Source organism: Suricata suricatta, chromosome 13 (assembly GCF_006229205.1).
Source record: "Suricata suricatta isolate VVHF042 chromosome 13, meerkat_22Aug2017_6uvM2_HiC, whole genome shotgun sequence".
Classification (NCBI taxonomy): domain Eukaryota; kingdom Metazoa; phylum Chordata; class Mammalia; order Carnivora; family Herpestidae; genus Suricata; species Suricata suricatta.
This window is the reverse complement of record NC_043712.1, coordinates 35,795,562-35,818,161: the sequence shown is the minus strand read 5'-3', so window position 1 is coordinate 35,818,161 and position 22,600 is coordinate 35,795,562. Positions and strand designations below refer to the sequence as shown.

The 22,600-nt window shown below is 44.6% G+C and overlaps 1 protein-coding gene across 3 annotated transcripts in view; it reads left to right on the top strand.

Annotated features, from left to right (window-relative positions):
• Positions 1 to 22,600, top strand: part of RUSC2 (RUN and SH3 domain containing 2) — a 63,349-nt gene that overhangs the window by 37,140 nt on the left and 3,609 nt on the right. The window contains exons 1-6 of one of the 3 annotated variants that reach the window (XM_029920132.1): positions 2,986 to 3,396; positions 12,985 to 15,081; positions 20,113 to 20,742; positions 20,964 to 21,149; positions 21,299 to 21,439; positions 22,512 to 22,588. In XM_029920132.1, coding sequence (XP_029775992.1) covers positions 13,053 to 15,081; positions 20,113 to 20,742; positions 20,964 to 21,149; positions 21,299 to 21,439; positions 22,512 to 22,588 — 3,063 coding nt within the window. In that variant the 5' untranslated portion in view covers positions 2,986 to 3,396; positions 12,985 to 13,052. Of the gene's footprint in view, positions 1 to 2,985; positions 3,397 to 12,984; positions 15,082 to 20,112; positions 20,743 to 20,963; positions 21,150 to 21,298; positions 21,440 to 22,511; positions 22,589 to 22,600 lie in introns of those variants that run through there. The other 2 variants (XM_029920133.1, XM_029920134.1) reach the window with 2 other exon arrangements.

The following is a 22,600-nucleotide window of genomic DNA, read 5'->3' as shown; positions in this document are numbered from 1 at the left end:
TCCATTTACAGAGCACAGACAGAGTAGATTTAGCATAATTCTTAAATGCCCTAGGATTTTTGGAATAGTATATGAATGAACACAGGTTCCAACTTAAAGTCACCAGCTGCCTTAGCCCCTACAAGAGAGTCAGCCTATCCTTTGAAGTTTGAAGCCAGGCATTGACTTCTCCTCTCTAGCTATGAAAACACTAGAAGACATCTTCTTCCAATATATGGCTGTTTCGTCTACATGGAAAGTCTGTTGTTTCATGTAGCCACCTCCACTAATGATCTTAGCTGGATCTTCTGGATGACATGCTGCAGCTTTGACATTAGCACTTGCGGCTTCACTTTGCAATTTTGTGTCATGGACACAGCTTTTGTTCCTTAAACCTCATCAAGCAGCCTTTGCTTGCTTCCAACTTTTCTCTGTAGCTTCCTCACCTCTCTCAGCATTCACAGAACTGAAGAGAGTTAGGACCTTGCTGTGGATTAGGCTTGGCTTAAGGAAATGTGGCTGGTTTGATCTATCTGGCCACTAAAGCTTTCTCCATATCAATAATAAGTCTGTTTTGCTTTCTTAGAATTCATGTGTTTAGCAGAGTAGCACTTTTAACTTCCTTCAAGAACTTTCTCTTGCATTTACAGCTGGGATAAGTGTTTGTCACAGAGGTCTAGACACTAGTTTTGGCCTATCTCAGCTTTCAACATGCCTTCCTCACTAAGCTTAATCATTTCTAGATTTTAATTTAAAGTGAGAGGTGTGCAACTCTTCCTTTCATTTGAACACTTTGAGGCCACTGTACAGTTATTGATTGGCCTAATTTCAATATTATTATGTCTCACGGAACAAGGAGGCCCAAAGGGGAAGGAGAGAGGGAGAGACACAGCCAGACAGTGGAGTTGTCAAAACATACACAATATTTATTAAGTTGACTATCTTTTATGGGCGTGGTTCATGTTGCCCCCAAACAACTAACAATAGTTATATCAAGGATCACTGGGTGGCTCAGTTGGTTAGGTTTTCGACTCTTGATTCTGGCTCAGGTCATGATCTCACTATTCATGAGATCAAGCCCCATGTTGGGCTCTGCACTGACACAATGGAGCCTGCTTGGGATTCTCTCTCCCTTTCTCCCTGTTCCTCCCCCACTTGTTCACATACACATGCACATGCTTGTACTCTCTCAAAATAATAAACTTAAAAACAGTGTTTTTAAGGATCACTGATCATAAGTCACCATAACAAATTTAATAATAATGAAAAAGTTTGAAATATTGTGAGAATTACTAAAATATGACACAGAGGGGCGCCTGGGTGTCTCAGTCGGTTAAGCATCTGACTTGGGCTCAGGTCATGATCTCACGGTTCATGGATTCGAGCCCCACGTCGGGCTCTGTGCTGACAGCTCAGAGCTTGGAGCCTGCTTCCGATTCTGTGTCTCCCTCTCTCTCTGACCCTCCCCTGCTCGTGCTGTCTCTCTCTGTCTCTCAAAAATAAAATAAATTTAAAAAATTTTTTAAATAAAAATAAAATATGACACAGAGACACAAAATGAATAGATGCTGCTTGAAAAATGGCACTGATAGACTTGCTCCACACAGTGTTCCAAAAACAAAAACAAAACACAGTATCTGAAAACATAATAAAATAAAGCTCAATACAAGGAGGTGTGTGTGTACAGTGACACCAACACCATTTCTGCTGCTTTTCAGTCTCCCTGTGAAGGCCACTAATGGTCAGTTTTATGAAGCAGCCTTCTTCTCTCCTTCCCTTCCTCACTGTTTCCTGCTTTATAGGGTCAAGGTGCCCTGGTCTCTCAAACAGATCAAGGTTGGAGGTGGGTTTTTGGATCTTTACTTACTTTTCTGTTCTCTCTACAACTCTGTTCATTTCAGCATATCATCAGTGGACTCATGAGTCTCATAGGAAATAGAAGAAGCAATAAGGAAAAAGTAACTATATCTCTTCTGGATCCTGAGTAGTGGCTGCTGTGGTCCTGGCCAGGGGACCCTAGGCTTCTTTCTAGGGACCTGAAATTCAAGGGCTTGGCTGAGGGATCCAGATACTAGTCAACACTGATAGGAGACCTAGGCAGAGCTAGAACTTGGGCGCCAGCCCCAGCCTGTGACTCTTTGCTGTCAAGGGTGGCCTCAGGGGGCAGTGACATTAAGTAGACAGTGCTGCTGCTTACTGTACAACTGGCTCTGGCTGGCTTCTCCACTGTTTACTGATTCCCACAGAACTGGCCAAGAACCTGAGGAAGGTGGAGCTGGAAAGGGGTGAAGGGCTCTGTAGATCTACAGGCAGAACTGAGATTTTTCTCTGACTGAGGGGAGACCACTCCCTTTCCTTAGCCTTCATTTCCCTAGGAAAATCAGGCCCCTCAGCCTGATCAAATGGATTCTGCCTCACCACTGGCCCAGCTGCACCCGCTGAGCACTTGACCAAAAACTGATGCAGGTGAAGGGAGGAGGTTTTGTTCTGGCCACACTAACAGAGCCTCTGAAGATGCAGGGAACTGAATTGGACTCTGTGTTAGGAAAGGCCTGTGGCCAACTTAGTCCTAAGGCTCACTGCCACCCTGTGTAGGGGATCCTGCCTGTGGCCCAGTCTCTTTTTTCTGAGATAGACCTCATTTCTCTGAAGAGGCACACTCTAGAAAGCCTAGTGCTAAATCTAGCTGGGATACACAAAGACTCTACCTGCTGATAGAATGATGACGACTGGTCCCTGCAACCTTCCTTCAGGGTTTCAGAAACCCCCTCCCAGGCTGGCTGCTCCACCCTGAGGCTAGTCTGGAATCCTAGTGAAAGGAAAAAGCTGGAAAACAAGGAGTCATTCAGAGTGGGTGAAAAGAGGAGGGAGAGGTTTCTGGCTAAGATCTAAAAGGAGGGGCCTAAAGGAAGGAAGGAAGCTCTAAGGCTCTGCCCAGACTTTTTCCCTGAGTCTCCTAAGAGCAAGAGAGAAACTAGACCCAGCTCTCTCCCTAATTTTCTTTGCTGCCTTGAGAGTTCTCAGTCTTCCAGCGCTGGCTGCTCTCTGTGCTGACTTCTTTCTCTCCCCTCCCCCTTCCCTAGGCTAAAGGGCCCACAGGGACTGACAGGGAGGGAGGCTGAGTGGCTGTACTGTGGGCATGCCTGCTCCTTTCCCTTCCCCCTTCCCTTAGCAGCAACGTCACCGCAGCACCAGTGGCAGCGGCAGCAGCAAGGATACTGGGACTGGGATTGCGCAGCCTCTCTGCATTAGCAACGATGCCATTGTATTAGCAGAAATCAGATCTTAGGATATCGGTTCAATTCCCCCTGTGTGGTCCCGTGGAACAATGCCTCAGCTGGAACCGTCGAGGTAGAGATTGGTTGGAGTGCAAAAGGAACAGAAGCCTCCGGGTACAGCTCAAGGCTCCTTACAGAGGTATGGCTTAGTGGAGCTGGGGGAGGGGCAGGGGCAGGGCAGAGACGCTAGGATAAGGGATTAGCACATTTGGACCCAGACTTCTGAGGGTTACTTTGTCTTTCTGAAAGAAAAAAAGAGAGAGCCAGAGACAGAGAGAGAGAGAAAGCAAGCATGAGAGCAAACAGTAGATGAGCTCGTCCATGCATACATTTGGGCTGTGGTGCAGAGGCTTGGGCTAATGCTATTTTATCAAGCAGCAGAAGATCCCCTCTTTTCTGGGCAGTTCTAATGAAGCTGCTATTATAGTGCGGGTCATGGTGGTTTGGGGGGGTCAAATCTAGAAACAAAGACTTAATGGGAGGAGACACCCCTAAAGCTATTGTAAGTTTATGAGGGAGAATATGCAGGGATCCAAGCAGCTCTCAAGAGGAAGGGCTGGGAAGCATCCAGCCCATTCTTTTCCTCCATATGCAAACATACATGCCCATAGACACACGTACCATATCTGCTGCTGCCATGGAGCCACCAGGCTCTAGGCGAGGATGGAATAAGAAAGAATGTTGACCAAGAGGCTCTACAGTATATTGGGGGAGGGGGAATGTGAGGAGGCAGTCACTGTAAAGCCTATAGCACCTGACCTGTTATAATCAATCTCCTTATACAGACCTAGATTCCTTTCGGGAAGAGACCTAAGCATAAACCTATCCTCCCAAACCCACCCTCTTTGTCTCTTCCCCTCAGTCCTGCCCAAGAGAAGACTCAGACTGGAAAACAGTTATCAGTCCTATTGATGCTTCTCATCAGGCCTCAGGTCAAGGTCAGGTTGTTAGAGAATAGCAACTGAGTACCACTGTCTTCCCAGTCCTCCTTCAGGAGGCCAAGAAAAGAGGGAAGGGGTTCTATGACTGGCAGAAAGATGCTGATGACCAAAGATAGGGGAAATTTTTCTTCCGGAGTTTAGAACATTTTCCTGCCCAGAGTTGATCTATTGCTGAGCAGATAGAGTTCCTTAAATTCCCATTTCCATTGACCAGATTGATGGATGATTCAAACACATATGCTAAAAGGAGTCAGTGATTCCACACTGTGCAAATATGTGATTGGCAAATATGCTGGGAAGTTGCAGGAGGGTGTTAGTTCCCAGAAAGCATCTAGGAATGTGAACTATAGAACAGGCAAAAGGGGCCTTGGAGACTATGAATGGGGCAGGAAAATGAGGGCTGGGAGCTGAGACAGGAGGTGGATTGAAGAGTGTTTAGTAACCTCATATTACTGAGGTGGTAATATGAAAGGGACTGTAGGTTCAGAGAATAGAGAAGTGAGTAAATCCAAATTATGTAAGTGGAGGCTAGAGTGTGGGCCTATACAGGAAAGGTAGGAAGCAGCTGCTGTAGTAGCAGGATAAATGCCAGGACTTTTGGAAGAGGGTGTGGCCCCTGAACATTTTCTTTGGGTGGCAGTTGTAGTGGAAAGAATAAGGAGTCAGGCAGATCTGGGTTGTGTCCCGTCTCAGCTGTGTAATTGTGATCAAATGACTTACTCTTGCTAAGCTTCAGTTTTCTCATCTGTAAAATGGAAATGATTATGCCTACCTTAAAAGATCATGGTGGAGCTAGAGATGACATATGTAAATCACCTGGCATGTAAGAGCTCAGTGAATGATCACTAATAAGTAGTAGTATTATGATAGGCCAAGAGACATACATTTGGGATGGGGGCCAGGAAAAAGGCTCTCATGGAAAGCTTTCCCTGGTTCTGGAGAGCTAGATTTCATAACTTTATGCTGGCTGAACCACTATATACCTAGTAGGCATAGCTAAAGGGCCTATCTTTTGAGAGCTTTCTTCCACTCTCTTCCTATTCTGGATTCTCTATTCCTTTCCCATCTTCATCTCCCATGTCTCTCCATTTAATCAGGGTGCATCTGGAATCAGCTCTTCTACCCCATTGTTTTCTCTTCAACTTTATTAGAACTCAAGGCCAACAGTATTAACCTGTATTGTTATAGAACAAGTCATTCCCAAGAAAGAAGTCTAAGATGTGTGTGTTCTGTGGTGTTTGAAATAAAGTCACATGTATAGTATACTCTCATTACATTCTTAACTGATAAAAGTCAAGGTTCCTGAGTCCTGCTTTAATTCTGTGATTTATTCACTGAATGATCTTGGGCAAGTCCTTTTGGTTTTTTTATTGTCAATTTTCTTGTTTTTTAAAATGCAAGTTTCTCTGCCTACTTTGGTGAGTTGTTGTGAGGATCAGTGAAATGACATGTATAAAAAAAAAGTGCTTTACAAAAAATGTGCAAGGTCAGTGGGCGGGGGCATGAATACAAAATCTCATAGGATGACTGCAGAATGTCGCCTCAGTTGACTGAGCTAGAGCTGTCTGTGAAAGAAATATTGGCAGGCGTTTCCCTTGGTTGTGTGGAGATCAGAAAGGAATAAGATCTTTTCTAAAATACAAAAATATAAAATGAATCAGACAGTGGTAGAACTTTACAGTTAAAATAGGATTCAACAAAACCTAAATGTAAAAGCTAAAACTATATAGCTTTCAGGGGGGAAAAAAAGGAAAAATTTCTTGATGATGTTGGGATAGGCAAAATTTTTAAAATAGGACAGAAGGCTTTAACCATAAAAGAAAAAAAAAGATAAATGGGATTTTATAAAATTTAAAACTTCCATTAATTAAAAAGCACCATGAAGGGGTACCTGGGTAGCTCAGTCAGTTAAGCATCTGACTCTAGATTTCAGCTCAGGTCATGATCTTATGGTTGTGAGTTTGAGCCCCAAGTCAGGCTCTGTGCTGACAGTTTGGAGCCTGCTTGGGATTCTCCCTCTCTCTCTCTCTCTCTCTCTCTCTCTAAGTAAATAAATAAACTTAAAAAAAAAAAAGCACCATTAAGAAAACAAATGGGCAGGGACACCTGGGTGGCTCAGTTAAGTGTCCAACTTCAGCTCAGGTCATGATCTCACAGTTTGTGAGTTCAAGCCCCACATCGGACTCTGTGCTAACAGCACAAAGCCTGGATTCCGCTTCAAGTTCTGTCTCCCTCTCTCTCTCTACCCCTCCCCACTCCCCCTCAAAAATAAATAAACATTAAAAAATGTTTTTAAAGAAAACAAATGGGCAAGCCACAACTGAGAGAAAATATTCTCAAGACATATGTCTGATAAAGGAAGTTAAAAACCCCCTAAAACTCAATAATAAAAAGACAAGTCAGACTTTTAAATGGGTAAAATAGAGGCACCTGGGTGGCTCTATCTGTTAAATGGCAGACTTCAGCTGCCATGATCTCATAGTTCGTCGGTTCAAGTCCTATGTTGGGCTCTGTGCTGGCAGCTTGGAGCCTGGAGCCTGGAGCCTGCTTCAGATTCTATGTCTCCCTCTCTCTCTGCCCCTCCCCTGTTTGTGTTCTATTTGTCTCTCTATCAAAAATAAATAAGCATTAGGAAAAAAGTTTTTTAAAGTGGGTAAAATAGGGGTCTACAAATAACCAAGCACCTACCGTATTCCAAGCACTATATATAAGTCCAAGAACACAGAGTTGACTGTGTCACAGTTTCTGACCTCAGGAAGCTACACTCTAATCTGGGGGACAGATATGTATACATAACGGTATAATACAACTCTCTGCACCCTCCAGCCAAAGGTTCTTCATCATTTTCCATTATCCATTTATTTTCTGTCCCTGGTTTAAAGGATCAACCTTCTAGATTCTATGTGTCACTATGTTTTTCCATTTCAAAGGATATACTCAATAATAGTTTTGTGGATCAGAATCATAAATTCCTATGTTTGTATATTTGTGAATACTGCTTGAAAATGGTGCTTTGAAGGGTGGGGGGTGGGGGGTATGTAGGGGCGACTGGGTTACTATGTCAGTTAGGTGTCCTGCTCTTGATTTGGCTCAGGTCATAATCTTACAGTTCGTGAGGTCAGGCTGCATGCTTAGCATGCTCAGCCATGCTCAGCATGGAGCCTGCTTATGATTCTCTCTCCCTCTCCTGCTGCTCCCCTGCTCTCACCCACTCACTAGTGTGTGCATTCTCTTTCTCTCTCTCAAAAAAAATTAAATTAAAAAATATAGGGGGTGGGTATTCATTGAAGATCATATGATGGCTGTAACCCATAGGTACTCCTAAAATTACTGCTATATGTACAAGGTAGCTCCTTTAGTCCAGGCCTCAGATGATAGCCTGGACCTTGGGAAAACCTAGTACTATATGTAAGCGGAAGCCCCTCTCTCCAAGTCCTGAACCCATGGTATCTATGTTGTTTAAAGGAAACAAAACTGTTTAAATTATGCACATAATAGATATATATTATATACAAATTAGTAAATACAGTTGATACCAAAGAGTAAAATTATAAATAATCTAAAATCACTCAACATAGATAAGAACTATTAACATTTTGTTGTATATACTTTCAGATTTTCTTTCATGTATATTGCCAGGGTATGAATGTCTGTATCCCCCAAAAATTCATATATTGAACCCTAACCTGCAAAGGTAATGGTAGTTAGAGGTAGAGACTTGGAAAGTGATTACTTCATGAGGGGAAATGCCTGCATAAATGATATTACTACTTTTACAAAACAGGTTCCAGAGAGATCTCTTGTCCCTTACATCATGTGAGGACACAGCTAGAAGGTGCCAGCTAGGAACCAGGAAGAGGGCAGAACATAGCCACTTTGGCATCTTGATCTTGGACTTCCTAGCCTCCAGAAGTATGAGAAATAAATTTCTGCTGTTCATAAGCCACCTAGTCTGAGATATTTTGTCATAGCAGCCTCAACAGACTAAGACACATGTAGACATATATTTATTTTTAAAAATGGTGTCATACAATACTTGCTGTTTGTAATTTGCAGTTTTCACTTAATATTTTATGAACATTTTCCCAAGTCGATAATCATATTGACATATTTTAACGATACTTTGCTCTTTTTTATTAAAAAAATTTTTTTTCAGGGGGGCCAGGGTGGCTCAGTCAGTTAAGCATTCAACTCTTGTTCTTGGCTCAGGTCATGATCTTATGGTTCATGAGTTTGAGCCCTTTGTGGGGCTCTGCACTAACAGCGTGGGGCCTGCTTGGGATTCTCTCTCTCCTTCTCTCTGTACATCTCCCTCTCTATCAAATACATACATACATACATACATCATTTCTTAAGTTTATTTTTGAGAGAGGGAAAGTGAAAGCTCATGAACAGGGAAGGGGCAGAGAGAGAGAATCCCAACCAGCCTGCACACTGTCAGTGCAGAGCCTGACACAGGACTTGATCTCACCAACCAAGAGAAACTTGAGCCAAAATCAAGAGTTAGACACTGGGGGCACCTGGGTGGCTCAGTCAGTTGGGTGTCTAACTTTGCTCGGGTCATGATATCTAGATCTGTGAGTTCAAGCTCTGTATTGGGCTCTGTGCTGATAGCTCTGAGCCTGGAGCCTGCTTCAGATTCTGTGTCTCCGTCTCTCTATGCTCCCCACCTCTCAAAAATAAATAAACATTAAAAAATTATTTTTTAAAAAAAGTTGGACACTTAACTGACTGAGCCACCTGGGTACCTCTGCTCTCTTCTTTATTGTTGGTTATTATTGGAATTTTAGGTTGTTTTCAACTTTCTGTTATCTTTGTGGCATATATATTTGAACCCAAGTTTTCTTGGTGAAGGAAGAGAAGAGATGTGGAGGAGTAAAGAGAAAATTATCTCATGTACCTTATAGCTAAATCCCTAAAAATCCTCTTTATTTCCCTCTACAAAATCCCATACTTTATAAATTTTTTTAATGTTTTTTATTTATTTTTGAGAGACAGAGAGAGACAGCATGAGCAGGGAGGGTCAGAGAAAGAGGGAGATACAGAATCTGAAGCAGGCTTCAGGCTCTGAGCTAGCTGTCAGCACAGAGCCCGACGCGGGGCTTGAACCCACGAACCGTGAGATCATGACCTGAGCCAAAGCCGGACACTTAACCAACTGAGCCACCCAGGTGCCCCCAAAATCCCATACTTTAAGGCAGCTGTCTGTCTCTTTTTTGTCTTCAACTTGTCTCTGCAGATGCCCAGCTCCCTCCACTGCTCAACAGTGGTTCCCTTCTTCACTTCTCCTTACCTCTTCTCATAAATCCTAACCTTTTTTTTTGTATTTTAAAAAAAGGTTTTAAATAACAGCTTTGTTAGGATATAATTCACATAACATAAAATTCTGTAGTTTTGGTTTTACTCACATACTTTCTTAGTTATTACCACTGTCTGATTTCAGAATATTTTTATTACCCCAGAAAGAACCTCCATACCTGTCAGCTCCCCATTCCCTAGTCTCCCAGCCCCTGGCAACCACTAATCTATTTTCCGTTTCTGTGGGTTTGTCTATTCTGGACATTTCACGTAAATGGGATCCTGCATCATACAAAGAAGCTTTTTATGACTGGCTTCTTTTACTTTTGAAGTTCATTCATGTTGAGCATGGATCACTACTTCATTCCTTTTATTGCTAAATAACATTCCATTGTATGTATATATCATATTTTTAACATCATTTTTTATTACAGCTTTATCTACATGTCTATTTCTTTTAATGTTTATTTACTTATTTTGGTGAGAGAGAGAGACTGAGAGAGTGAGCAGGGGAGGGGCAGAGAGAGAGAGAGGGAGAGACAGAATCCCAAGGAGGCCTTGCACTGTCAGCACAGAGCCCAATGCAGGGCTTGATCTCATTAACCATGAGATCATGACCTGAGCTAAAATCAAGCGTGGAATGCCTAACCAACTAAGCCACCCAGATGCCCCTATTTATTTTTAAAGTAAGCACTACACTGGGGTACCTGGCTGGCTCAGTCAGTGGAGCATCCAACACTTGATTTCAGAGTTATGGGTTCAAGCCCCAAATTGGGTGAAGAGATTACTTAAAAGCAGAATCTTAAAAGAAAAGCCAAATTAAAAATAAATAAATAAATAAGGACGCCTGGGTGGCTCAGTGGGTTGAGCATCTGACTTTGGCTCAGGTCATGATCTCACAGTTCATGAGTTCAAGCCCTGCATCGGGCTCAGTGCTATCAGTGCAGAGCCCACTTTGGATCCTCTGTTTTTGTCTTCTCTGCTCCTCCCCTGCTAGTGCTCTCTCTCTCCAAAATAAATAAACATTAAAAATATAATTAATATAATATAATTAATATAATATAATATAATTAATATAATATAAATAAGCTCTACACCTAACTGGGGCTTGAATTCACAAGCCTGAGATCACAAGTCACAGGTTTTACTGACTGAGTCAGCCAGGCACCCCTCATATACAAGCTTTTGTGTGAATATGTGTTTTCTCTTGAGTATATCCCTAGGAGTAGTATTGCTGGGTCATATGGTAACTCTATGTTTAGCATTTTAAGGAACTGTCAGACTGTTTTTCCAAAGCAGCACCATTTTACAGTGCCTCCAGCAAAGTTTGAGGGTTCCAATTTCTCCACATTTTCACACATTTATTATTGTCTGTCTTTTATCTTAGGCATCATGTTGGGGATGAAGTAGTATCTCACTGTAGTTTTCATTTCTCTAATGACTAATGATGTTGAGCATCTCTTTGTGTGTTTATTGGCCATTTGTGTGTTTTCTTTGGAGAAATGTCTATTCAAGTCTTTGACCAGTTTTTGATTGGTTATGTCTTTTTAATGTTGGGTTGTAAGAGTTCTTCAAATATTTTGATCAGAAGTCTCTTTGTAAATATTTTCTCACATTTTGTGGGTTGTCTTTTCTTGATGGTATCCTTTGAGGCACGAAGGGTTTTAATTTTTATGAAGTTCACCTTATCTATTTTCTCAAGTTTCATTTGTGCTTTTGGTGTCACAGTAAAGAAACCATCACCTAATCCAAGATGACAAATATTGATTTCCATGTTTTCTATAACTCAAACCTTGTAGCTCAGTTTAGTCTCTCTAGTTTCTGCCATTCCCCATATCTACTCATTACCCCCAGCCAATTCACAAAGAATTGGAGGTTCAACAAAGTCTTCCTCTCAGAAAGGAAAAGGGGGAAAAAAGAGGGTAAATGTTTTTTTAATTTTGATGTAACTTAATTTATAAATAATGATATTTTAAAACTGTATCCCTCACAAATCTGTCAGCCACTTGAATTTTTTCATTTATGTATTGCCTTTTCATGTCCTTGAGTGTATGTGACTTACCTAGATCTTTTCTGTACTCTACATGAAGAGCTATGCTCCTATAATCTAAATGAGTTAAAATTTTTAAAATTGGTGGTATAAAGCATTCAACTAAATGATGGAGAACTTAGGTTGTGGGGGATTTAGACTCATAGTGGGTGGAAGGAAAATGACAGGAATAAAAAAGGAAGGAAGAGAAATGAATGAAATTAGATATGAGGCATGTGAGCAAGTGAAAACTGTTAGGACTTGAACTTGGTAGCAAAGGAGACTAGAATTTGAGGAAACCATTCTGCCACACTCCAGCCAACAAACCAGGGAAGCTCAAAATGGGCTCCGTGTCCTTGGGGCCAGGAGACCTTGAACAAGAGAGAACTTTACCTTAGCCTATCAGAGGAAAACCTGGGAAGAGAAGACTTTCTAGGAGACCCCCATAGTGAAAGTTCTGAACTGAAACTGGGCAGAATTAGGGCACTTCAGAATATCTGTACCTTGAGCTGGACAAGAATGTATTATGCCTGTCATGTTTGCTGGGTCTTATATGATGTTGTGCCTGAGTGGTACAAAAGAGATAGAAATAGACCCCCATCCCACATTGAGAAGGAAGAGGTTGGCATTCTTTCAGTTACTTAGATGCCCAATTTGGTCTCTATATTCAAGAAGCTCCAGGACAGGGGCACCTAGCTGATTCAGTTTGTGGAGCATGCGGCTCTTGATATTGGGGATGTGAATTCCAGCCCCATGTTGGATGTAGAGATTACTAAAACATAAAATCTTTAAAAAGAAAAAGCAGCAGCTCCAGAACAGTAGTAAGGAGAGTGAGGATCCTTAGCCCACAACCATGAAAAGAGGGATAAGGATTCTGGAGCTCAGAGGAAGAGAAAATGAGATGACATGAGGGCAAATGATACAGAATATTTAAAAATAGTTGTCTTGCAAAATTATAGCTTACTGCTGAAGTATATGATATAGTATTTATGACTTTCCCCTTATCTTAAAGTTTGCTAGCTGTAACTATGTCTAAGTCATCTCCGTATCCCCCTTAGTACTGAGCACCCTTTCAGTATCCTAGATGATTTTTCTTAGTTATATCACTATTAATACTCTTTTACTCAGAATTCGTCATCGTTTACTGCAAGAACATGTCCTTGAAAGAAAAGGAGAAAGTGCTGTCCTTGAGAACCCCAACCTTTGTATGTGGCTCTGCCTTTTGTCATAAGTGGATGCATGGCCAACTTAAAATGAAGGGGGTGCTTAAGAGCTGGGCCTGTGTAGTGCGAAAGTATGGTGGCCCCTGCCCTGTTGGGCTGTGTTATCAAGCTCCATCTTGACTCCAAATCTTTTCTCCTCTTGGGCTCTTCTCCATCTGAAAATGCTATGGGGAAGGGCATGTCCCTGACTTCCAGGGAGGTGACATTAGGTTCCCTTTCTTTCCCTCTCTCTCCAGGTGCCAAGCTCTCCTGATGAAATGTGTTCTGCCCCACTGGGCTCCGGGGGCAGTGTCTGGTGCTGTTGATGCCCTTGTTCGAAATTTCCAGAATGGATAGTCCCCCAAAGCTGACTGGAGAGACCCTCATCGTCCACCACATCCCCCTGGTGCACTGTCAAGTCCCAGACAGGCAGTGCTGTGGAGGAGCAGGTGGGGGTAGTGGGAGCACAAGATCCAATCCCTTCTGCCCACCTGAGCTGGGCATCACCCAGCCTGATCAAGACCTAGGACAAGCTGACTCGCTGCTATACAACAGTCTGCACTCTGTTCCGGAGGGATCTGCGCGGTCTGTAGACAGCACAAAGAGTAGGGTGCGGGATGGAAGAGGCCCCGGGGCCCCAAAACGACACAATCCCTTTCTGCTGCAAGAAGGTGTGGCTGAGCCAGGACTTGGTGATCTATATGATGACAGCACTGGTGATAGTGCCACCCAGCAGTCCTTCCACCTGCATGGGGCTGGTCAGCCCACCTTACATCTATCCCCTTTCCAGCTGCCACCACCTGGCCCTAGAGTGGGCAGGCCGTGGGGGGCAACACGTAGTCGGGCTGGAGTAGTGGAGGGGCAGGAGCAGGAGCCAGTGGCCACCTTGGATACCCAGAAGTGCAACACTAGCCACTGCTGCCGGCCAGAACTGGAAGCGGAGACCATGGAGCTGGATGAGTGTGGGGGACCTGGTGGAAGTGGCAGTGGGGGTGGAGCCAGTGATACCTTTGGCTTTTCCTTTGATCAGGAATGGAAAATCAGTTCAGATGAATCCCCAAGGAACCCAAGATACTCAGGCTCAGGACCTCAGCACTGCCGCTGCAGTAGCACATCCAGTCAGTCCGAGGCAGCTGACCAGTCCATGGGCTATGTGAGTGACTCCTCCTGCAACAGTTCAGATGGTGTGCTGGTCACCTTCAGCACCCTCTACAACAAGATGCATGGCAACTCCCATGCCAATCTCAACTCCGCCCCACAGTCTTGCAGCAACTCTTCCTTCTGCAGCCACTCAGACCCTGGCGCCTTCTACCTGGACCTGCAGCCCTCCCCAGCTGAGTCTAAGATGTCTTGTGAGTCCCACCACCCTGACAGTGGAGGAAGGGAGGGGAGCTATGGATGTCCTCATGCCTCATCTCCTGAGCTCGATGCCAACTGCAATTCCTACCGCCCACACTGTGAGCCCTGCCCAGCTGTGGCTGACCTCACAGCCTGCTTCCAGAGCCAGGCCCGTCTTGTTGTGGCCACACAGAATTACTATAAACTTGTCACCTGTGACCTGTCCTCCCAATCATCCCCAAGCCCAGCTGGCTCTTCCATCACCAGCTGCTCTGAGGAACACACCAAGATAAGCCCTGTACCAGGCCCTGGTCCAGACCCTGGCCCCAGCCAGCCCTCTGAGTATTACCTATTCCAGAGGCCAGAATTCCAGCCAGAGGAACAAGAAGCAGTGAGTTCCTCAGTGGAAGCAGCAGCTCCTGTGGGCCCCACTGTGATCGAGGGGCAAGTGTACACTAACACTTCACCCCCCAATCTTAGCACTGGACGCCAGCGCTCTCGAAGCTGTGATCGCACCCTCACGCGCAGCCCTCCTGTCCGCCTGGGCTCACTGGAACGCATGTTGAGTTGCCCAGTGCGCCTGAGTGAGGGTCCTGCGGCCCACGCTGGGCCTGGCTCCCCGCCTAGGCGGGTCACCTCCTTTGCTGAGCTTGCCAAAGGCCGGAAGAAAGCTGCAGGCTCTGGCTCTCCGCCACTTCGACTGAGCATTGGGGACTCCTCCCAGGAGTTCTCACCCATCCAAGAAGCCCAGCAAGATAGGGTGGGCCCACTGGATGAGGGCACTCGCTGTAGCCATAGCCTACCACCCATGCCCTCAGGGCCAGGCATGGACCTAGTTGGCCCAGAGCCCTGGTCCACCCAGGTCTGTCAGGGCCCCCAGTCCAATGATATGCCACCTGCTGGCCTCAGAGCTGCTGGGCAAGGCCCCCTGGCCCAGCTGATGGATCCAGGGCCTGCTCTCCCAGGGAGCTCAGCCAACAGCCATACACAGAAGGATGCAAGAGCTAGAGCTGACGGTAAGGAACCTAGCTGGAGAATATGAAGATATATGCATGGCTTCCTCAGTGATAGGGCCCTGGCAACCACCCCATCCATAGCCACTAAAGGTTCCTTAGCCTAGATTAATCATCTTTCCAGTCCAGGTCATGTCCTACAGTTGTAACAGGGGGAAGGAGAGAGGATAAAAAATACTCTGAGGATATAAAATTATCAGGATTTAGAGATTGATATATTGGGAAAGGAAGTAACACAGAAGATTGTGATTGTAAGCCTGGATGACTGGAAAGATGATGATATGTAAATAGGGACCTCAAACACTAAAGTAGATTTATGGGGAAAGGGATAAGGCAAGAGTTTAGTTTTGGACATTTAGGAATTTGCGGTGCTTAAGGGTTATGTCCAATAGGCAGACTGTACTGGGTGTCAGTGAAGTTCATTCTTTCATCAATGATTGTTGCCACTCATCAAAGAGCCAGAAACCAGTTGCTTGACCTTTAAAGCCTCCTGGGTCCTCTCTTTCCCTGTTTATTTTATTACCTTTAAATAATTATTTTATAAAGGCTCTATATTAAATGCTGGTGATACATATGAGGAGCAGTCTCTGCCCTCAAAGAATACTAAGGATGAAAACAGAAGAGGAAACATAATTAAAACACAGAGATGATGGTATATGGTACTGGTCTATGAGAGAGAGATCCAAACAGACTAAAATGTCAGAGAAGGACTGCTAACATAATTTATATTTACAACCAGTCTAGAAAGACGATTAGAAATAGCCTTCGTGGAGACTTGTAAGAACACTCTAGGTTCCTACAGTAGTCTTTATAAAACTACAAAGGTGCAGAATAACTTGATGATTCCCAGAAACTGCAAATAATTTGGGGTGTGGATGGAACTATTGAAGGATTCTAATCAGGGAAGTGTAATTTTGTTTGTTTTTAACAGCTTAGTAGCATGTTTTCACTGGCGTTTTAAAATGATCACTGGTTGTTTGGGTGGAAAGTGGATTAGAAAGGATGTCTCCCTGGGATCAGGAGATGGCCATGATCAGAGTCATCAGAATAAAAAGAGGTAGTAGTTGCATATGTGGAATTTAAGAAACAAAACAGATGAACAAAGGGGAAGGAAGGGAAAATTAAGATAAAAACAGAGAGGGAGGCAAACCATAAGAGACTCTTAAATACAGAAAACAAACAGGGTTGCTGGAGGGGAGGTGGGTAGGGGGATGGGCTAAATGTGTGTCGTGCATGAAGAGGGCATTTGTTGGGATAAGCAATGGATGTTAATATGGAAGTGATGAATCACTGAATTCTGTTCCTGAAACCATTATTACACTATATGTTAACTAACTTGGATTTAAATGAAAAATTAAAATTATTTAAAATTAAATTTTTAAAAATAGCTTTAAAAAAAAGAGGTAGTTGAAGCTTTGAGTGGATGAGAGCATCCAGGGAGAATGTGTGGAGTTATAAAGGGAACGAGGACAGAGAGCCCTAAGGATACGATGATTTAAGGGTGAGCAGAGCAACATTCCAAGGAGACTGAGAATAATTAGGAAAATAGAGGAAAACTAGGGGAGAGTGAAGGTACATGCATTAAATAAGGAGAAAATTTCAAAAAGAGTTCAACAAAGTTTTGAAGTGAAATCACTAACATTAAGACTGAAGAATCCCGAAAGCAACATTTGAGAGGAGTGAGGGTGGAAGCCAGATCTCAGAGGGTTTGGATGGAAAGAGGAGATAAAGCAGAGAAAAGGGAGATAAAGGGGAATGTGCTGTGCTATAGCCTCAGATTGGGGTCCATTGGCTTCTCAAAGGAAATGGGTTCGAAAAAAACATAAGTGGTTTTATCTATGCTCTTAGGGAGATCACAGCGCATCAGAAGACTTCACACTCCTAAACATACACAGAGGAGCTGTTCTTGGGGTGGAGAATGGAAAGGGCAGTCTCTAGGAAAGCGGGGAGGTGAGGTCAGAAACAGCAGAGATTGTCGAGACTCTTGGGACCTAGGCCCTTCTTAGACTGTCCTGTCTGGTAGATGTCTCTAGCCACAGAGGATGTTGTAGCTGGTGTTCTTAGGGCAAGAACAGTCCTGGTCAGAGATGCATTAAAAGTGTTGTTTGTTTTGTTATCAGGTAAGACTTTTCATCTAGAGACACTATTCTATTCCATAAGTCTCCAGTGACCTACCACAGTTCTCTTCTTTAGTTTCTTTACTACTGAGTATTCAAAGAATTCGTGAATGACAAAAGCTGTGATCTCTTTGAGATCCTGAGCAGCAGTCAGGATTCAAAAAGATCTTACTTACCAAGTCTGGAAAGAACAAAACTGAAAAAGCAGGGATGTGAAATTTGATAGGTGAGCTGTGCTTCAGTTGATTTGGGATACTTAATGGATAGCAAACTCAGAATGAGTCAGCAGTTTGGAAGGGCTTCCTTCCAAAAGTTAAAAAGACGGGATTCATTGATAGACTCCAGAAGGGAGAAGCTGATGGTCCTCTACTCACTCCCTGAACCAGCTAGTGCTCACCTGGAAGTTCTGGGTACTTCATTTTAAAAAGGAACTGAGGGACTGGAGCTATGTCACCTACAGAACAACAGACTTGGATGAATATGGTCTCTGACTCCAGTTTTCACGTAGAAAAGTGTGAAGCCTTAGTCTCTGTTTCCCCTGGGGACATAACTGAGACCCACTCCCCAGGTTAGGCTCCTCCTTCTTCCCTGATCTTACTTCTCTGCCTCACACCCAATCCTGGAGACTTAGGGAACATTTTTAAAGAGTAGAAATAAACAGTCTAACACAAAACACACTTAATATAGAAGGTATAATAAAGCTAGGGTTGGGAAGACCTAATCTTAAAGCCAGGGTCCATTCAGCCTTGAAATTTGATATTTAAATAAGTGGAAAGGAGGGAGACATTCCCAGCAGGGAAATTTGTGTGCTTGAAGATGGGAACAGAGTGGGAAGAGTGGTGTTAATGAGAATGGCAGGTGTGGAAGTTTGAGGGGAGAGCAGCCTAATTGCTGGCAGGTGTGGACATCTGCTTGCAAAGATTAAACTTTATTCTGTGGGCAGTAGGGCCACGGGATAAAATTGGTATTTTAGGAAGCAGTCTGATTTATGTAAGAAGATCTGGATGCAGTGAGATAGACTGAACCAAGGGAGACAATGGGGATTCATTTATCTAACAAATATTTATTCAGTACCTACTACATACCTGGCTCTATTCTAGGCACTGGGGATACATCAATGAACAATTTAAAAACCCTGCTTTTTTTGGAGCTTTCATGAGGTGTAATAGACAAGAAACAAATGAGATTAATTTCTGGTGGTGATAAAATGCTAAAAAGAAAATAAAACAGGATAATCAGATGGAGTGTGACGTGGGTGGTTGCCACTGAGGAAGTGATGTTTGAGCTGATGCCTGAATGATGAAAAGATTTGGGGCAGAACAGCAAGTGCAAAGGACCCTGAGATGTTAATGAACTAGACATGTTTAAGGACAGAAGGGAGTGTGGCTGGAGCACAGTTAAGCAAGAGAGAATGACAAAGGTTGCTCTCAGCACAGATCGGGGATAACTGGAGGGTATATTTTGAACATGTCCCTTAGGAATGATTCTAAGTCCCCAACTCCATGGGGTTGTGATCACTGTCTCCTAAAGACTCACTGAAGTAATAAATGGGGAAAGATGAGGGCTACCATTTCATGTGTAGTGCAGTGTGATAAAGAGAACATTAGCCCCTAAGTCAGACTCTGGCTTGGGCAGAATTCTACCTCTTCCACTTCCTAGTTTTGTGACCTTGGGCAAATAACTTAATCTCTAAATTTCCAATACTCTGATCTAGTCAGGTAAGGATATTAATTCTTATCTGTCTTCTGAGCGAGCCACACCCAGGGGTTTAGGCTTTGTAGGTGCTTATAGCGCCACCTTCTGTTCATCCAGATGTTTACAGTATGTGCCATGTTTTATTAGAAGCAAGATTCACACAAAGACAATCCGGCTGGGCCGTATCCTGGAATTCTGTGTTTAGTTTGGAGCCCCATGTCTTGAGAAACGATGACCTGAAGATTGGCTGAAAGAGCAGGAAAGGATCAGTCTTGGGGACTACAGCTCTGTGTAGAGGGAGCGAATGAAGACCCTGATGCTCCAATGCCAAGATTATGAAATAGTGGGAATGGGGTGGATAGGGGTGACAGGAGGCTGATCCCAGCTGCAGATAAAGAAATATTATGGTTAGATTTGCTTAAGAATGAAATGAGTCAGCTTTAATGGAGATAGGTGATGATGAGCAAAAGCTTGAAGCCAATGTCTTACCTTGAAGGTCTGTGACTCTGACTCCAACTCTTTAGGCTTTAGAAACAAAGGAAATGGTGTTTCTACCATTGGACTGAAATTGGAGTCATCATGAGAAAAGTTATAGATGAACTGTTTTGAAATAGCAATTATTAAGTGAAAGCAAAATCCTTGGGGCACCTGGGTGGCTCAGTTGGTTGAGCATCTGACTCTTGATTTCAGCTCAGCACTGGGAGTGGAGCCTGCTTAAGATTCTCTCTTGCTCTCTCTCTCTCTACGCCACTCCCGCTTCTCTCTCTCTCTCAAAATAAAATAAAAAATAAGTAAAAGCAGAACCCTAAAGCAGAATGATCCAGAGATCAAGGGGAAACATGGGGCTAAAGCGATAGGTTCAGGAGTCATCTGTATGAATATCTGAACTTGACAATGCAGGGGAGAAAGTGTAAAGGGAGAGATAAGAATGGAGCCTTGAATTACACCCATGCTTGAAGTCAAGAAAATGCAGAAGGGGTGAATAGCCAAGAGTACAAGAGAGTTCAGCAACATAAAAACAATAGTAAACGTTTTACAAAAGATGGGAAGAGCATTGTCACATTCCCAAACTTAGATTACCCCTACTCCATTCAATTCCTAAAGTTCAGGCCCTGCCTGTCTCTTCCCTCTCCCCAGTGAGCATCATCTGTCTGCTTCTTTGCTTCCCCTCATGGTCTCACAGCATGTCTGTCTGATTCCTTCTCCATCACTGTTGCCACAGGAGGTGGTGCTGAGAGCCGACCAGTCCTTCGCTACAGCAAGGAGCAGAGGCCAACCACGCTGCCTATCCAGCCCTTCGTGTTCCAGCACCACTTCCCCAAGCAGTTGGCCAAGGCCCGGGCCCTCCACAGCCTTTCCCAGCTCTACAGCCTCTCTAGCTGTGGCCGTGCACAGCAGCCTGCCCCACTGGCTGCCCCCACTGCTCAAGTTCCAGCCTTAGCTCCCTCAGGGGAGTCACAGGCACCCTCCAACAGAGGTGCCAGGAAAGCTGGGCCTGAGCCAGAAACCTCACGGCCATCACCCCTGGGTAGCTACTCCCCCATCCGCAGTGCTGGCCCCTTTGGGCCCAGCACCGACTCTTCTGCTTCCACCTCGTGCTCCCCTCCTCCAGAGCAGGCTACAGGCACAGAAAGCCCACCCCCATGGAATCACTCCTGTCCTCCTGTTGCCCGGCCTGCCACCTCACAGCAGCCACAGAAGGAGGATCAGAAGATACTGACCTTGGCTGAGTACCGTCTACATGGAACAGGAAGTTTGCCTCCTCTGGGCTCCTGGAGATCTAGCCTCAGTCGAGCAGAAAGTCTATCCCGGGGAGGTGGTGAGGGCAGCATGGCCTCCAGGCCCAATAATGGTATGAGCTTTACCCATCCCAAGCATCTTTACCTCCCCTTTGAATGGTTTCATATACTCCAGGCTGGGATCAGGGGTTAAAACATTTACATCTCCTTCCCCAGCATCTATGGATAATACATACCCAGCCCTCATATTTTATATGGGCCCACTGGGTGGATATGAGGTGCCGTCTCCTACTAACTCTTGCCTGCCTCTTCTGCTAATCTGCTCTGCTTTCAGCCAACCACCTGTCCCCTCAAGCACTCAAGTGGCGGGAATACAGGAGGAAGAACCCACTAGGGCCACCTGGATTGTCAGGGAGCCTAGACCGAAGGCCACAGGAAGCTCGGCTAGCCCGAAGGAACCACATCTTTGAATTCCCTGGGTCCTTCAGTGCTGCTGGCCATCTGAACTGCCAGATGAATGGTATGTGGGCCAGGTCCCCAGTATACCCAGGGCAGGCTCTACCACAGCTTGCCAGGGATGGAGAAAGGGTGAGTCCCAAAGGATCACAGAACCCAGCCTCCCTCCTTGGAGGGAGAGTTGCTTGAGATTGATTTTTCTCTTCTTTGCAGGTCAAGTAGTGAAGCCATTACCACTGACCTGCCCTGACTTCCAAGACCCCTTTTCCTTGACTGAGAAGCCTCCAGCTGAGTTTTGTCTGTCCCCAGATGGCAACTCAGAGGCCGTTTCCATTGACCTGCTTCAGAAAAAAGGTAAATATTACCCCCAGCTAAGGCCAGGAATTCTGTTGTCAGTACATATTTGTGCCCATTGCCCTACTATCTAGTCTTTCAGAATATTTCCCTATCTTAGAACTCCACATGCTAGGAAGGAATTAGCACAGACATTGGGGCAAGAGATAGAAGTCTGTGCATTGTGTATGGCGTGTGTGCATTAGCGAACAAGGGTCATTTATCAGGTCCTTAAGAATCGGGCTTCAGTCTCTTACCTTAGGGAGCTATGTATAGTGAGGGAGACCTCCATGCCATGAAAAATGGCCATGTGCTCTATTGGGGACAGTTCAAGTACTACAGGGCCTAACAGGTTCAGTAAGCATGATGGTAACATCTACTAAGATATTTAGCAAATAAGGGACCACTGGACTAAGCTGTTTCAGTAAGGCGATGCAAAAAGAAATGAGCATCACTATGGGCTGAAGGGAAGGAGCCCGTGAAAAGGAATAAAGACCAAGCTAAGGTCCCTTGCTGTAGGAGAGTGGGAGATTCAAACCTAGGAAGAGGGAAAAACCTTGAACAAGATGGAGAGTGAAGGAGGCCTGAGGGAGGGTAGGTAGAATGTAGTTATGTCTTTTGGATGGACAGAGAAGTGGAATTCATGACGAGTTGTCTCTTTTCTCTGGGTGAAGTAGAACCAAGGGCTTAAGGAGTAAAGATTTGGCAACATGAAAGGGTAGCAGTGAGATCTACATCCAAGAAATGCCCTTGTCGGTCACTGTTGTGTGTGACCCGGACTTTCTCCAGCAGCCACTAGCCTATTTCTCATAGCAGAGAAGATGGATGTTATATTGATCCGGGATTTGGAGTAAGAGGGTCTTGAAGATGCAGTTGCTGAGACGGGTCCACTGGTGGTGAAAGCAGTGCAGGACTTGAGAACTGGGCAAAAACAGGAAGGGACCAGGGTCTGGTCCTTGGTGAGACCGAGATCCGTGTGCAGGGACAGAGAGAGAGTGGAAGCTCCTCCCTCTCTCCACAGAGGGCTCAGTTTCAGCCACGTTGCCCAAGGACTTGCTTAGGAACCTGTCATACATCAAATTCTTACTTGCAGGGCTGGTGAAGGCGGTTAACACTGCTGTGGACCTTATTGTGGCCCATTTTGGCACAAGCCGGGATCCTGGGGTAAAGGTAGGCAAGAAA